At 37.2% G+C, this 15,846-nt stretch overlaps 1 protein-coding gene across 5 annotated transcripts in view; it reads left to right on the forward strand.

The window, feature by feature from the left end:
• LOC115209954 (proprotein convertase subtilisin/kexin type 4) overlaps positions 1-15,846 on the forward strand; it is a 187,111-nt gene that overhangs the window by 62,928 nt on the left and 108,337 nt on the right. For all 5 annotated transcript variants that reach the window (XM_029778594.2, XM_029778595.2, XM_036500934.1 and 2 more), the window contains exon 3: positions 9,976-10,080. In XM_029778594.2, coding sequence (XP_029634454.1) covers positions 9,976-10,080 — 105 coding nt within the window. The remainder of the gene's footprint in view (positions 1-9,975; positions 10,081-15,846) is intronic.

Below are 15,846 nucleotides of genomic sequence, written 5' to 3' on the forward strand. Positions count from 1 at the left end.
TATATCCTGTGTCTATTTCCTGGCTCTTTGTGCTTCCATATCTTCTTTCTGTAAACTAAGTGCATTTAGCTTTTACTCTGAAGTCACTAATCCCCTCTTTTTATCTCATTTCTTGGAGAAAATTAACTACATCTGGCCTCTGCCTGTACATGTGTGTGTGTATGTGTGTGTGTGTGTGTGTGTGTGTGTGTGTGCATGCTTTACTGGTAGGGAATGTGGTGGTTAGCTGGTTTCTTGAAATAGTGTTGCAGATGGTTAGGTCATTAGTGTCACAAAACTCCATGTGGTTTGATCCTTTCTTATATTTCCTATCTCACCCACATTCTCTGTATGCACAGCAGAAACCCTCATGTTCATTAAAATTACTAGCTGTAATAGTAAAATCTCTGCACAAGGGCTTCATGAAAGCAGCCCTTCTGCTCATAAGCCAGCCCTGAATATAATGTGTATGTTGAAATAAATATCACTGTTGAATTGTTAAAACCATGCCTAATCTTGATTTTCCATATTCTCATTCTAACTATCTTAGTTGCTTTATCTATCCATACCACTGCCAAGAGTATACCTACTTCATCTGCTTCCTTGCTTCCAGAAAAAAATTACCTATGTGAACTTGTTTCCCTGAAGTATCTGCTGTGTACAAGAGATTATCTTATTTACTTTATATCTTATGCATAACACACTTCTACTTCCCTCTTTTCTTGTATGTCTACATTGTTCCATGGCTGACTTTTCATTGTGCTGTTGTTGATAGTGGATTCCATTATAGAGTGTCCTAGCTACAACTTCATGTCTCATCAGTAGATAATACCATGATGACATTTTCAGACAACTGCTTATGATGTGGATGATATCTTCAGTGTTAACTCTATAAAGTCTGCATTGATTGTCACATTTTACTGCTTTTCCTGCATCTCTAACCCTTTTGTGCATTAGGTACTTGGTTGATATTGCCTGTTCCTGGATTGCAAACACATACTCTTCAAAGTGAGAGGTAGTAATTCGGCTATTGGTCCATGATAAACTGCTTTGATGGTCAATGTTACTATCATCTTGGAGCTTTCTACTAAAACTAGCAGTATAGCCCGGCGTTGCCTAGGATTAAGTTAGGATTATTAAGCTAATCAAGTGCTTTGCTTCAAACCAAACTAAGTAACACCAATGTAAAATTTGAGTGAAATCCGCTGAAATTGGTAAACATTTGGCTGAAAATGGGTTGCAAACAATTTGATTGGGAAATCCCATCAGGAATTGGTTTATCGATTTTTCCACTCATCGATTACTTTTTTGGGGGGTGGGGGAGAACTTAAAGCATTCAAAGCTCCCATGAGTCCTAAGTAATGCTGGCATCAAGTTTGAACAAAATACATCAAAATGTACAAGGAAACGGTTTATCGATTTTTCATCCCGTTTGAATGGAAAACCTGATAAGGAATTAGTTTATTGATTTTTCACCCCAAATAGGACTTAACCAAACACAACATTGCTGATTCAAAAACATCTATATTTATACTTTAAAGTTGGTTTTCACACCCAACCCAGTTCTGCAGAATCAGTGTCATGACAGGAACACATGGGTTGCGAATTTGACCGGCAGTGGTGATCAGGTTGCACATGCTGACCTTTTCGAAACCCCCCCCACCCTTGACCTATGGGTTGGGAGCCCTTCCAGCAAGGAAAATAGAACACCCAAAAGAGCTCCCGATTCTATGTGTCAGAAGAGGCTATGTTCAGATCACAACTAAGCCTTAACCTAAATTAGCAAAACGGGGCTCATGAGCCTCTGAAAGGCAGCGACTAATCCCGATCTAGACCTAACCCCTCCTAGGGGTACTACTGGTCAAGGCTGCATCAAAGATATGCATTGGAGAAGGTTGCCTCAGCAATCTGCATTGGAGACGGTTACATTGAAGGTTTGCATGCCATTATATATATATATATTATATATATATATATATATATATATATATATATATAAAAGTATATGAAAGAATGGAGTTGAACGACTAGTTAACAAATATCCTTTATTCTTAACATATGTTTCGAAGGCTGCATATTCCTAATTCCGAAGGAATAAGGAGTACATTATGCAGATTTCTCATCAGGAAAATCAAGGAACTTATGTCGACATCAAAATGCACAAAAAACTTTTAGCTGACCGCTCTCAAGGAGCCCATGGTGATAATGAGTGTCTCTTTATAAGGAGTGACGTCAGAGTGGCTGAATGTAGAAGAATCTAGAAGGTTCTAAAGGTTCAAGGGTTCAAACGAAGTAGGAGGAGGGAGGCATAAGAATAGTAAGGTGAGAGAGTGCACATATATATATATATATATATATATATATAATGTCACTTTCTCTACTATATATATATATATTTTTAATAACGAGCCATGTAATTCACACTCTGGAAAATTTATTTCTGTAAAATGTTGGGAGTGGGGAAAATTTCCAAGGCTTTCACCTCACCCCACTTCATTTTTTGGACCCCAAAAAGGGTTTTGTAGCATATTAGGAGGTCACATGAATTCATTCAATGAAAAAAAAAATTTCCAATGATTCCGGGATGGGGGTTCCCCCCTCACCTTACCCCCCTTTTTTCCGTACCAAAATCAGGGATTTGTAGTATATTAGGAGATCAGGTTACTTGATTCCAAGAGTATTTTTCTTTTTTTCTTAGTGAAAATCTAAAAATTTACCCATTGTTTTTCTTCCTTGCCATGGGACAGGTGACTTAACTCATATTAGCAAACTTAGGGATTTCACCAACATGGAAATTAGTAAAAGTTATGGTTGAAAATCGATTTTTACCATTATCCGCAGGTGCCTCAGGGAAAATATGTTGACAAAAAACACAGCCATAATCGTGACCAATGTCCTCCTGAAATTGGAGTGACGTGTGCTAATTTGTGAGCGTGCATAAATTACATTCACACACACACATCCTGCCTTTTGTAGATAAATAGATAAATAAGTGATTTAGAATAAATATATTTTAATTGTTGTGTGAGAAAGTATATATAATCTGATTGTAAAATAGTGTCTTTCAAAAACATCCTAAATTTGAAGACTATATCTCATGTTTAAGAAAAAAAAAAATTTTATTTTTGAGGAACGCTGTCACTCTCTCTCCCTCACACACACTTTCTCTTCACATTTTTTTTGTAAGACACTGTCAAACTCTCTCTCTCTCTCTCTCTCTCCTTCACACATGCACACACACACACTTTCACTTCCTTATGGCAAGAAGAGGACTTAACTCATGTTAGCAAACTTCAAAATTGGTATAAGTTATGGTTGAAAATCAATTTTTACCACTATCTGCAGGTGCCTTGGGAAAAATAAATTGACAAAAACCCAGCTAGAGTCATGACGAATATCCTCCTAAAATTGGAGGCGACATGCATGCTACTTTTAGGACATGCATAAATTACATTCACACACACACACACACATCCTGCCTTTTATAGATATACAGATATCCATGCATAGTCTTCTGCTCATATAGGCTCATCCTTTCATGTGATGAGACATTGTGGTAGAGTCATGCAACTTCTTTGGGCATATATTCTAGGTTATCGGACAAAGAATGTATGTATGTATGTATGATTGCATATGTTTGTATATATGTACTTTTAATGATCTTTTTTAGGCATTGCAATACTAAGTTGATGGCAATTCCTCTTCTCTTGACATTCACTAATTGTGTGTGTGTGTGCATATATGGTACAAAAATAGAAAAAAACATGAAGACAAGGTACAAAAACAAACAGGGTGTACACTCAGGATTATTAGACAAAGTATTCAACATTTTGAGCATCCTCTCTTCTACAGATAGAATACATGAAAAGTGCGTGTATATATGTGTGTGTGTGTTGGGGGTCCCCAGGAGGCAAGGACCAAGACCATTTGGCAATATGCCGGGTTTCGAGTGTTGGGTCTCATGGAGGCAATGACTGAGTCCATTTGGCATTATGCCATGCTTGAGAAGACCCATCAAGCAAAATGAAATCATGGTCATAGAAGATACCGGTGTCATGCAAATGGCACCCATGCTGGTGGCATGTATAAGCACCCATTACACTTTCGGAGTGGTTGTCATTAGGAAGGGCATCCAGCTGTAGAAACCATACTAAAACAGACTGGTGTCTAGTGCAGCCTTCCAGCATGCCAGCCCTTTTCAAACCATCCAACCCACGCCAGCATGGAGAACAGACATTAAATGATAATGATGATGATGTGTATATATATATATATATATCTTATAAATTTGAGTGATATTTCTCTGTCCATTACGTTTTATGTTCATTAACTCCTCCTAGACCATTGATGCAAGGACAACAAAACTCAAACCAGCAATGCCCCTAATCTCAGGGAATGTCCTTAGGGGGTCTATTTTTTTTAAGGCCCACCTAATTAGAGCCCACTGAACCCCACTATTTTTACTGCATTTTAAACTAAATACATGGCATTGGTGACCAAATCAGAGCAATGAAAATGAATTTCATACCATGAACTCCCAGGAAGTATCATAAGGAGGTTAAATTTCTGAAGGGCTGTTTAAATGGGGCCCCACTGATCCCCCTATTTTTACTGCATTTACCTCACTCCTACATTTGTGAATTAAACTATGATCAGCATCAGTGCTTAGCACATTTACAGAAATAAGTTTGGGCATTCTAAATACCTTCATGTACATTCAAATTGAGATAAAGTGTTATAAAAGGTACATTTCAAGTGTGGTAGTGTGGATATTTGTATTTTGTAGTTTATGAAACTTATGTCTAGTATATATATATATATATATATATATTTGTATATTCCTCGCTTGATCCTTTATCAACCTCTTGTGATCTCTATAGCTGTAACAATTTTTTACTCATGTTTAAATATATAAATGTCATAATTTGAGCTAAATTACACTGTTTTGAACTGTAGTGAAATGGAATGGCTCTCTTCAATGCAGACCACATGATATCAGTGGGCTAACCTTTGTGTGTGTGTGTGTGTGTGTGTGTTTTGCCAGGTGTGCTACAAAACTAATGTAGTATTTTGTTTTATGACAGTGTTTGAAACTGCATCTGGAGCTATGTACAACTGTTGCTATAACACTAAGTTACCTACTTCTGATGTGTCATAATAAAAATTACATTTTGATTTTCCAACAATAACAACCTGCCCTCCATTAAAAATATTTGGCTTTTGTCTGCACCTCTGTTTGATTGTCATCCTTTAAGACATACATACATACACGGATGCACACATATAAGCACATATTTATATGCACACATATACATATACACTCTCACATTTATTTTCTTCTTTGCCTGCTCTCTATTTTCACATAGAGACATGCATTTTGTTTCCTCCCTTCCCCACTCTTTATTTAGATACACACACTCTCATGCACACATATCACTACCCATGCTTCCTCTTCTGTTCCCTTATAGCTACCTTTACAAAAGTCCTGCCCTATTTTCTTTCAGGTATAAATAGTTTTGGAGACGTCTCAGAAATAATTGATTCAAACAACAGCTCATTTCAACTTATCCATGCACCAATTGCACACATGCACTAACACTACTGTTGTCCACATGACATTTCTAATTAAATAACATCCTAATTCCCTTGAAGTTAACTTGAAAGTATCAAGCTATGCATACAAGTGAAAATATCATTCATGTCACGCACAAAGTTGTTTCAGTCATGTCAACTTTGACATTCAGGAAAGGTAGAAAAAAAAAACTTTGTTTTTCTTCTATTTTCCTATTTCATTGTGTGTTTGTGTATGTAAAATTGAGAGGGTAAGAAGAAAGGAAGAAGAATGAGTATGTGTAATGGGTAATCATAGGATAGGAAGAAAATAAAGTATACAAGCATATGCATGTTTTTATCTTTTTTTGTTTTAAAGAAGTTGTAAAAAGCACCTTTCGAGCATTGGGCCTCACAGAGGCAATGTGGCCAATGCAGGTGTCATGTAAAAAGCACCTTTCGAGCATTGGGCCTGACAGAGGCAATGTGGCCAATGCAGGTGTCATGTAAAAAGCACCTTTCTGGTGTCGGGCCTCACAGAGACAACATGGCTGATGCTGGTGTCATGTAAAAAGCACCTTTCGAGCATTGGGCCTGACAGAGGCAATGTGGCCAATGCCAGTGTCACGTAAAAAGCACCTTTCAAGTGTTGGACCTCACAGAGGCAATGACAGATGACTGAGACCTTTGGCAATATGCTGTACTTCAGAAGAAAACCCATGAAAGTGGTTGGTGTTAGGAAAGGCATCCAGCCGTAGAAACCATACCAAGTCAGACTGGAGTCTGGTGCAGCCCCCCAGTTTACAAGCCTGGGTCAAACCGTCCAACCCATTCCAGCATGAACAATGGACATTAAATGATGATGATGATGTTCTACATGCTGTTAAATCTTGAGTAGTAGATTTAATCTATTGCATAGTACAACACCATCACCTAGCATCTCAAATACCTTTTTAACAGTCCATTCCATTGCAAGCTTTCAGACTAGAGCTGTGTTTTATTCTTTTACTTCTTTCAGTCACTTGACTGTGGTCATGCTGGAACCTGCCTTGAGGGGTTTTAGTCAAACAAATTGCACCCCCACCCCTCACCAGGATTTTTTTTTGGGGGGGGAGCCTAGTACTTATTCTATCAGTCACTTTTACTGAACCGCCAAGATATGGGGACGTAAGCACACCAACACCATTAATCGAGCAGTGATAGGGGGGACAAACACAGACACAAAGCCACGCATACATAGATACATACATATATATATATATATATGATGCGCTTCTGAGTTTCTTTCACTTTCCATCATCCAAATCCACTCATGGAGCTTTGGTCGGCCTGAGGCTATTAGTAGACACTTGACCAAGGTGCCAAACAGTGGGACTGAACCCGCAACCATGTGGTTGAGAAGCAAGCTTTTTACCACACAGCCATGCCGGTACCTGTTTTGTAGATACTTCCTCACGTCTTCCCACCAGTGTCTGAGATTCTGCAAAAGGCCATGGGTAATGCTTTCCTTTTTGACTTAGAAGATTTTAAAAAATATAAATAAAACTTGTATAGCCAATGAGGAAGGGAGCCTGACTTGCCAAAAATAGCAGTCAAATCTACTTCAAATCCCACCTCATGCTATCTTAAATATGGAATGATACAATAGATAATGTAGTTCCAGATACCCTTAAATAGATAGGATGATTATGGCTGGAATATCCTTGGTCTGCTCAACAAAGATTGGCTTGAAGCTACTGTAGAAAACACTTGTCTAAGGTGTCATGCAGTGGGACTGAACCTGAAGCCAAGTTGTTGGGGAGCATGCTTCTTAACCACACAGCAACACCTGCAGCCTATACACACACATACACACAAACATATACATATGTTGTAATACTTACAACATTTAATAAAATGATGTAGTACGAAACGATCGTACCAAATTACTGGAATCATTCTTGTTGCTTATTTTGATTGTATATATATATATATACACACACACACACACACACACACATAAATACACATGTCCATAGACACACATCTCTATAAAGCTAAAATACTGTCTTAAGATAGCATGTTAGCACATTTTACAAAAAAAGTAGTTTTTTTAAGGAGATCTAGAGTTTTAGTAGCGTGATTTCTTATAGATATAAAAGAGACAATATATTTATGGTTATGTCACTGAAGCCATGGTCAACCCTGACTGAGTACACTTTTGATAAAAAGCATTCTAGCCTTAATCATACTGGTTTGTTGTTTGTTATTCTTTTTTTTTTTTTATGTGAGAGACTATTGCATTGTGCAATGTATGGTTTCTTATTTTAAGATGATTGGACGTGATTTTGAAAGACACTTGGTTGCTATCCCTAGTAGGTCAAGTGACTGTTTAAAAACTTCTTTGATGACACTTCATTTTTATAATTTATGTATTGCAGATTGTGTATACCAGAATATTATCATAGTTTACAAGGCAGCCATGAAAATCAAAGTTTCTTGAGAAAGAGAAATGGGATTTTTGAGGCTGCTATCAAACCCTTGCAGTTATTAATAATGTAAATGAGATGGAACAACTGCAACTCAGTGCCATGATTCAAATACTCTCTTAGCACTCACCTATCATACTTCTGGAAACCAATCAATAAATTAGTCAGTTACTGTTGGACTGTTAAATTATCTTCTACTTGTTTCAGTCATTGGACTGTGCCCATGCTGGAGCTCCACCTTGAAGAGTTTAGTCATACAAATTGACCTCCATACTTTATTTCTTATTCTGTCAGTTTTGTTTGCCAAGCTACTAAGTTACAGAAATGTAAACAAACCAACACTGTTTGTCCAGCGGGGAACAAACACATACATACACCATTCATACATACATACATACATACATCATACATGCATAAATCATACATACATACGTACGCATGCACGCAGTTGTCTGAAAATCTCATCACAGTATTATCTACCGATGAGACATGATGTAGCTAGGACACTCTGTAATGAAATCTGTCGGAAGGAAGGATAATCCCAAGGACAAAGAAATAAGAACCCACAGTATGGTAGAAGCCATTGTTACTCATAATAAAAAGGAATACTGGTGGAATGTACCAGTGAGGACCTCAATAAAATGTAAGCGCAACAGACATTATAGAATGATTTAGAATAAAGAAGAGAAACTGTGCATAGTTGTGATAATTAGCTGCCCAGCAAATGTTAACACAAAGCTGATGCTCAATGTAAAGGAGAACACCTATGCTGAACTATTGAGAAATCTGCAGTTACTCTATCCACATTACAAGTTCAGGTTTATACCTGTAATTATTGGGGCCCTGGAATATGTAACACTCAGCCTAAATACCAATCTTGAGAAGTTAGGCTTCTCAAAACCAGAAAGGAGAAAGCTAATTTGAAGACAACAGATCCAATCCATCACTGGAATTGTAAAAATCTGTAAAACTTTCTTGAAGTTTATCATTTAAATATATATGAACATGTCTAGATATGCAACTATATGCATGAGCATACATACATAAAACATACAAATCTGCACTTACATACATACATGCACACAAACAAAACTACCTTGTTGTTGATGTTGAAATTCCAATGAAGGTTAGAAACCAGTTCTTTCTCTATTGGCAAGAAATCTTGAAATAAACTGAATAATGACATACATGGCGGTGCCCCAGCATGGCTACGGCTCGTGAGCTGAAACTAGATAATATAATATAATATAATATACATACATATTCATTCATACACAACTGGAATCTTTCAGTTTCCATTGACCAAATCCATTCACAAGGCTTTGAACAGCTCTGGGCTATAGTAGAAGGCACTTGCCCAATGTGTCACGCAGTGAAATTGAACCTAGAACCATGTGGCTGGAAAGCAAACTTCTTACCAAACAACCACATGCTTAAAATGCAGTTATATTTTTTCTTTATAAAATCATGATCCACATAGTTGAAGGTATTACAATGCTTTAACAACTGCACTAATTATGCAACAACTAGCTTATGATGAAGGAGGGAACCCTCTAAGTGATAACCTACTAGAAATAGCAGACATATCCCTCTCAAACTGTCACTAAGGTAGAATAGTTAGGTCCAGAACACTTTGATCATAGGTCGGCTTGATTGGAGTTGACTTGAAACTAAAAAAACTTCAGCAATATCATCATCAGCATCAGCATCATTTAACATCCTCTTCTCATGTGACATGGGGTGGTCGGTTTCTAGCAAGTTAGAGAATTGTACCAAGCTCTAGTGTCTGCTTTGGTATGGTTTTTACAGAATGTGTTGCATGCTTTTAATGTTGGCACCAGCAAGGTTGTAAAAAGTGCCCAGTACACCCAATTATAATTAATAAACATACCACAATTTTATTTTAATATTGGCATTAATTAACTTATTCTTTTTACTTAATTATTTGTTAATGTTTTATTTGCATTTTTTATTACAGATAGGATCGTTAACAGATAAATATCTGTTTGAACATTCTGGAATAGCAAAACGATCTTTATCACCAAGTCACACGCACCTACAAAAATTATCAAAAGACCAAAATGTGAGTAACCACTTATTCTCCGTTCTTTCTTCCTTATTTTCAAACAACAACAAAATATAATAAATACTATTTTTGTTGTTGTTTGACTTCGTTACATTTGGCATAAATACGCTTTTAGCTTAACTGTTGTTGACTTTCACTTCCTTATTTGTAACCTCTATGAACTTTTAACAACTTCACTCTCTTAACTAATTGTTTTATCTCTTAAGGGCAGTAGATATTTTAAGGATAAGCTTAGTAGAACTTGAGGCAAAATACTTTGTAGTGATTGCTTGCATCCTTTTGAGGTCACTAAAGCAAGAACCAGTCTATATACAAGAATTTAGGTCAATGAGTCTTTGAAGATAAACATCAATTAACCCTTTAGCATTCATATTTTTCTGTCAAATGTAACTCTTATTTATTCACAGTATTTTGAATTATTCATGCATTATCTCAAGAGATTTTGACGATGTGATTGTTATCTCCACCTTAGCCAAGGCGGTGGTATTGTTTTCAGTCACATTTGTTTGTTTGTCTGTCTGTAGACAAGATATCTCAAGAACCGCTGGATGGATTCAGATGAAACTTTCCAGGATGTTTGGCCTCATGACTAGTGAAAACTAATCAGATTTTAGGATTGATCTAGTACTGGACAGACAAGGATTCTGGATTATTTTTACTGTTTTTTTTTACTTAATGTTTGAGAGCAGTCGGGTTCATTTTAAGTATTCTAGTTTGTGAGAGCAGTTGAGTTTATTTCAGATATTTTCATTTTAAAAATCATCTCTGGCTAATTGTTGAGAGGACATTGGTGTTGCCTTGGCAGAGGTTTGCACTCCCTGAGTGCTCTTGTTTATTTTTAGAATGACATTGGGCCAGATAATGCTAAAGGATTAACACCAGTTACTTCAGTTAGCTCAAAGAAGGTACTGTAGGGTGGTCTTGACTAAGAGAAGCTAAAGAACCAAGGATTAATGCTGCTACCCCAATTATTTTAATATTAGTTACCTCACTAGTGATTTCACTAGTCTATTGAAATTAATATAAAATTGGTAATCTCTCATTACTAACTTCATATTAATTTCCTCACTCTCTGATTATTATCATCATATTACTAATAACTCCAAGGCAGCAAGCTAACAGAATCATTAGCATGCCAGGACAGATGCTTAGCAGCCTTTTGTCCATCTGCATGTTCAGATTCTGCTGAGGTCGACTTAGCCATTCATCCTTTCAGGGTTGATATAATAAGTGCCAGTGGAGTACTGGGGTTGATGTAATTGACTATCCTTCTCCCCTAAAATTTCTGGCCTCATGCCCATAGTAGAAAGGATATTACTAACTCCCATAATCTGTTGCTACTTCATTGTCATCATCATAATCATTTCAATGTCTAGTTTTCGATTTCTGCATGGATTGGACAGAATTTGTTGAGGTAGATTTTCTATGCATGGATGGCCTTTCTATTGTCAACTCTCTCCTGTTTCCAAGTAAAGTAATATTTCCCCATGACCAAACATGCACAGACACACATATACATGTGCATGTGTATGTATGATATGTTTGCATGTGTGTTTGTGTATACCTGTATACTCTTATCTTGACATCATGTGTTAGTTGTAAACAAGCAACACATCATACATTGTGACATTGTTTACTTCTAGTCTCCTGTGGAAAGCATGACTGGCTATGGGAAGTATCAATTTGCCTGGAAACAAAGGAAGGTTGGTGACAGGAAGGATCTCTGGTCCAGGGATAACTTTCTTCCTTCTTCCCATCAGAGGCATTGAAAAGGATCATCGGTGCTGCCCTTCCACCACCTCTGCAGTCATGAAAAAGAATTGAAACAATCTTCCCAGTGCTACTAAAATCATTTAAAAGTATTCTCCCTGTGATGAAAGGCTTTACTCAAAATATCAGGATTCTTGGTGCTTTTCCAGTATTACCTCCATACTGCATACATAGACTGCCTTCTTTTCTTTGGCTCTTTTGACATAATCTTTATATATAAAAGTCAAGTTGTGTGTCTGTCTCCTACGATTTAGATTCCTAACTACTCCCACATTTTGCGGTGCAGTTTAACCAAAACCAGGTATCTTATAGTCGTGATTCACATCGAGCCCTTCTGGGTATTAGCGCGCGTCTACGATGAGTCTACGATTTAAAAAAATATTTACCAATTTTTTCCATTTTAATGCATTTTTTCACTATTATATAAGGGAAGTAACTCTCTAAAAATGTCTACGATGAGTCAACGATTTAAAAAAAAATTTACCATCATTTTTTTCCCCATTTTTAATGCATTTTTTTGCTATTTTTTGGCTATACCTCTCTAAAAATGCTTATATAGTTATTTCCCTTACAAACCCGAGCAACGTCGGGCGATACTGCTCGTTAGATATAAACACATTTCGAAATAAGATAATTTGAGAATGGAGTGGAGTGAACGATGTGATTGCTGAATACTGAAAGCACAAGTTCTGCTGGGCTAGACATGTTGCAAGGTTATCATAGACAACAGGTAGATCTGTGCAGTTGCCAAGTAGTATCCAAGAAATCAGAAAAGTCCACTTGGAAAGCCTTTACGATGATAGTTAAGCAAGTTGGGTCAAGATAGAAAAGAGTGGTGCAATTAAGACAGAATTGAAACTGCATTGTGACCAGTGGTGTATAACAGTATCTGATGGTCTGGTCAATACCTTGATGTGTGTAAATACAAGAAATTAAAAATGCCATGTTTTTTTCTTTTTTTTCAAATGTTCCATCCTCTCATTCTCCTTTTCATACTATCTTGCAAACTCACACTCAATTTGTGCTTTGTGGAATCACCAGCCCCCTTCCTCCATTGCCATTATTTTGTGTAGCTCCTACTGAACATTTTTTTCTCTCTCTTTCCCTTTCCCCTACTAGGTGTTAGTAGCCATTGAGATACTTCAACAAGACCCTGTTCTGTCCCTCCCTTTCTTATTGTAACCCCCTCACTCTCTTGCATGAAGCCCTCCCCCCTCCTCGAGTTTTTAGTTCTGCAAACTACGTGGCAGCATCAATAGTGCAGGTGGCAGGTAAAAGCACCCATTTCATGCTTATAGGGGTTAGTGTTAGGAAGGGTGTCCAGCTGTAGAAACCATGCCAAAGCAGACATTGGAACATTTTGAAGTCCTTGGAGACATCAGATCCTGTGGAACTGTCAAACCCATGTCAGCATGGAACATGGACATAAAATAATGATGATCCTCCTGTGGTGACCCTGCCATTTAAAAAGCATCCAGTCCACACTGTAAAGTGATTGGCATTTGGAAGGGCATCCAGCTGTAAAACCATGCCAAAACAGACACTGAAGTCTGGTGCAGACTCCCTGCCTTGCCAGCTCCTGTCAATCTGTCTGGCCTATGCCAGCATGGAAGGGTTAAATGATGATGACGATGATAACCAACTGTGACCATCTTATCTTTTTTTTAGAAGAGTTCTGCCATGACCATTCTGCATCCCAAGCATCAGCATCTTGTCTTTTCTTAGCCAAAATTCACTTCATGTCACACCACCATCATTTAACATCCATTTTCCATGATGGCATAGGCTGGACAGTTTAACAGAATTCAGTTATCTGCAGAGCTACATCATACTCCATGTCAGCTTCGACATGGTTTTGGTGGCTAGATCCCTTTCCTAATGCCAACCACTTTACAGCGTGTATTGCTTGCCTATTTTTATGCTACTGGCACTACTAGTGAGGTTGTCAAGTAACTTGCACAACAGAAGAAAAACAAGAAATAAGAAAATGGGAAAAACACAAAAAAATGGCAGGGAATTTTTTCTTTTAGGACATTAAGCATAATTTAAGGGAGATTTCATTTCTGTCTCTTTCTGGTTGAATCACTCAGTAAATGTCCCTCTTAACTAATAGTTGTAGGTGTTGTAGTTGAATCCCAGATTAGTCCTAACAAGCAGATCTATGATCAGAAGTGTTCCAACTAGGATCACTCTGTTATCTTAGGGTTATGTAGGACTATGTTATGCACTGTATCTGTCTATTTTTCAAGAAGGCAGAGTGTGATTCAAGAGAGGTTAGGCTGCTAATTCTAGCTGGCCAAGTGACCATATAGAGGTCTTCGATGAATCTGGAGGAAGATATTCTAATATACTGTTCAAGCAATTTTCTCTGATCAATTCATTTTTATGTCATCCTATAATTTAGTTTCTGAGAGAGAGATAGAAACATATGCTTGCTATAGTGAGCAGGTTTAGCAAATACAGAGAAGCACACTCAAAGATTGAATTTATTTTGCTGCACGGTCATCATCATCATCATCATTTAAATATTCACTTTTCCATGCATGAATCACACTAAATTCTCAGGACAGGTTTTTTTATGGCTGGATGCTCTTCCTATCACAACCATCACCTGTTCCCTCTGTTTGATCAATGAGCATTTCAGTGGCTAGACATGTTTTCACAGAACATTACAAACAAATGATACCATTTCTATGAATTATGACTTTGTTTACTGTAAGCATACATATGTCAAAACAAGGAAACACAAACATGTGTATGTGTTCATTCCCATTGTGTGGTATCTTGGGCATGTGTATTTTACTATAACCCCTGGTTGACCAAAGCCTTGTGAGTGGATTTAGTTGATGAAAACTAAAAGAAGGACAAGTGTGCATGTGTGTGTGGGTATGCATGTGTGTGTTTTCATATCTACTTGTCTGACATTGAGCACTGTCACGCAAGTGGTGATGTGTGTTTTCAATATCTTCTGTGAAAAAACACCAGGCATTGTGTTGTTTTGAGTTTGAAGAACTAGGAGAGATATTACTTTTCTCGGAAGCAGATATGGGTTGGCAACAGGAAGAGCATTCAGCTATAGAAGATCTACATCAATGAATTTCATCTGAGCCATGCCAGTTTGGAAAAAGAAAATACATTAAAATGATCACAATGATGATGGTGATATAGTTTCCATTTACAAAATTCACTCATAAGACATTAATTGGTCTGGGTTTAAGTAGAAGTCATATTTCTAAGATGCCATGCAGTGAGACTGAACCCAAAAGTGTCTGGCTGCAAAGTAAACTGTTTAACTATGACCATTGTTTGTATTACTTCTTTAGGCAAGGTAGATTATCTCACTAGACACCAGACATAACTCTGATACTGTAATTGTTTACTTAAAAGCAAATAATTAAATAGTTTTTAATATTTTCTTTTATTGTTTAAAATGTTTTTCCCCCCATATTTAAGACGGTTATGTAAGAGAAACACTAGAATACTAGAACAAATGACCTTTACAGTATTTAGTTACAGCTCTCACAATTCTAAATTCTAACACTGCCAAGGTCAGTTTTGCCTATAATTCTTCCAGTATTGACATTGACTCAATCCCTGGAGCTCCACCTGCAAATTGTGATACAAGAAATAATGCTTTGTGTTATTTTTTAATTGATGTTTGTTACTGGTGCAAAGTTCAAGAATGATATGGTAGTGGAGCAGTGAAATTCACAGTGCCATAAGTGCAAATAAAAAGATTATAATAAAACTGGCATGGAAGGACTGGAAGAATAGGGGTAGCAGAGAACTATACCAGGTAGCTAGAAGATAAACTAGGTGACAGGTGTATATTACTAAGGAAGGAGTTTGCCAATGTTCTGCAGCATGAGGTGTTCTGGATTGCAGAACACTGTGTCAGAGAAAATCGTGATGTAAGAGAGAAATGTATTCAAATGGCTGATGGTACCCTTGCATTTAGTGACTATGAAAAGAAAGAGGCATGGAAGTGTCACT

The sequence above is a fragment of the Octopus sinensis genome, linkage group LG3 (genome assembly GCF_006345805.1).
Source record: "Octopus sinensis linkage group LG3, ASM634580v1, whole genome shotgun sequence".
Taxonomy (NCBI): domain Eukaryota; kingdom Metazoa; phylum Mollusca; class Cephalopoda; order Octopoda; family Octopodidae; genus Octopus; species Octopus sinensis.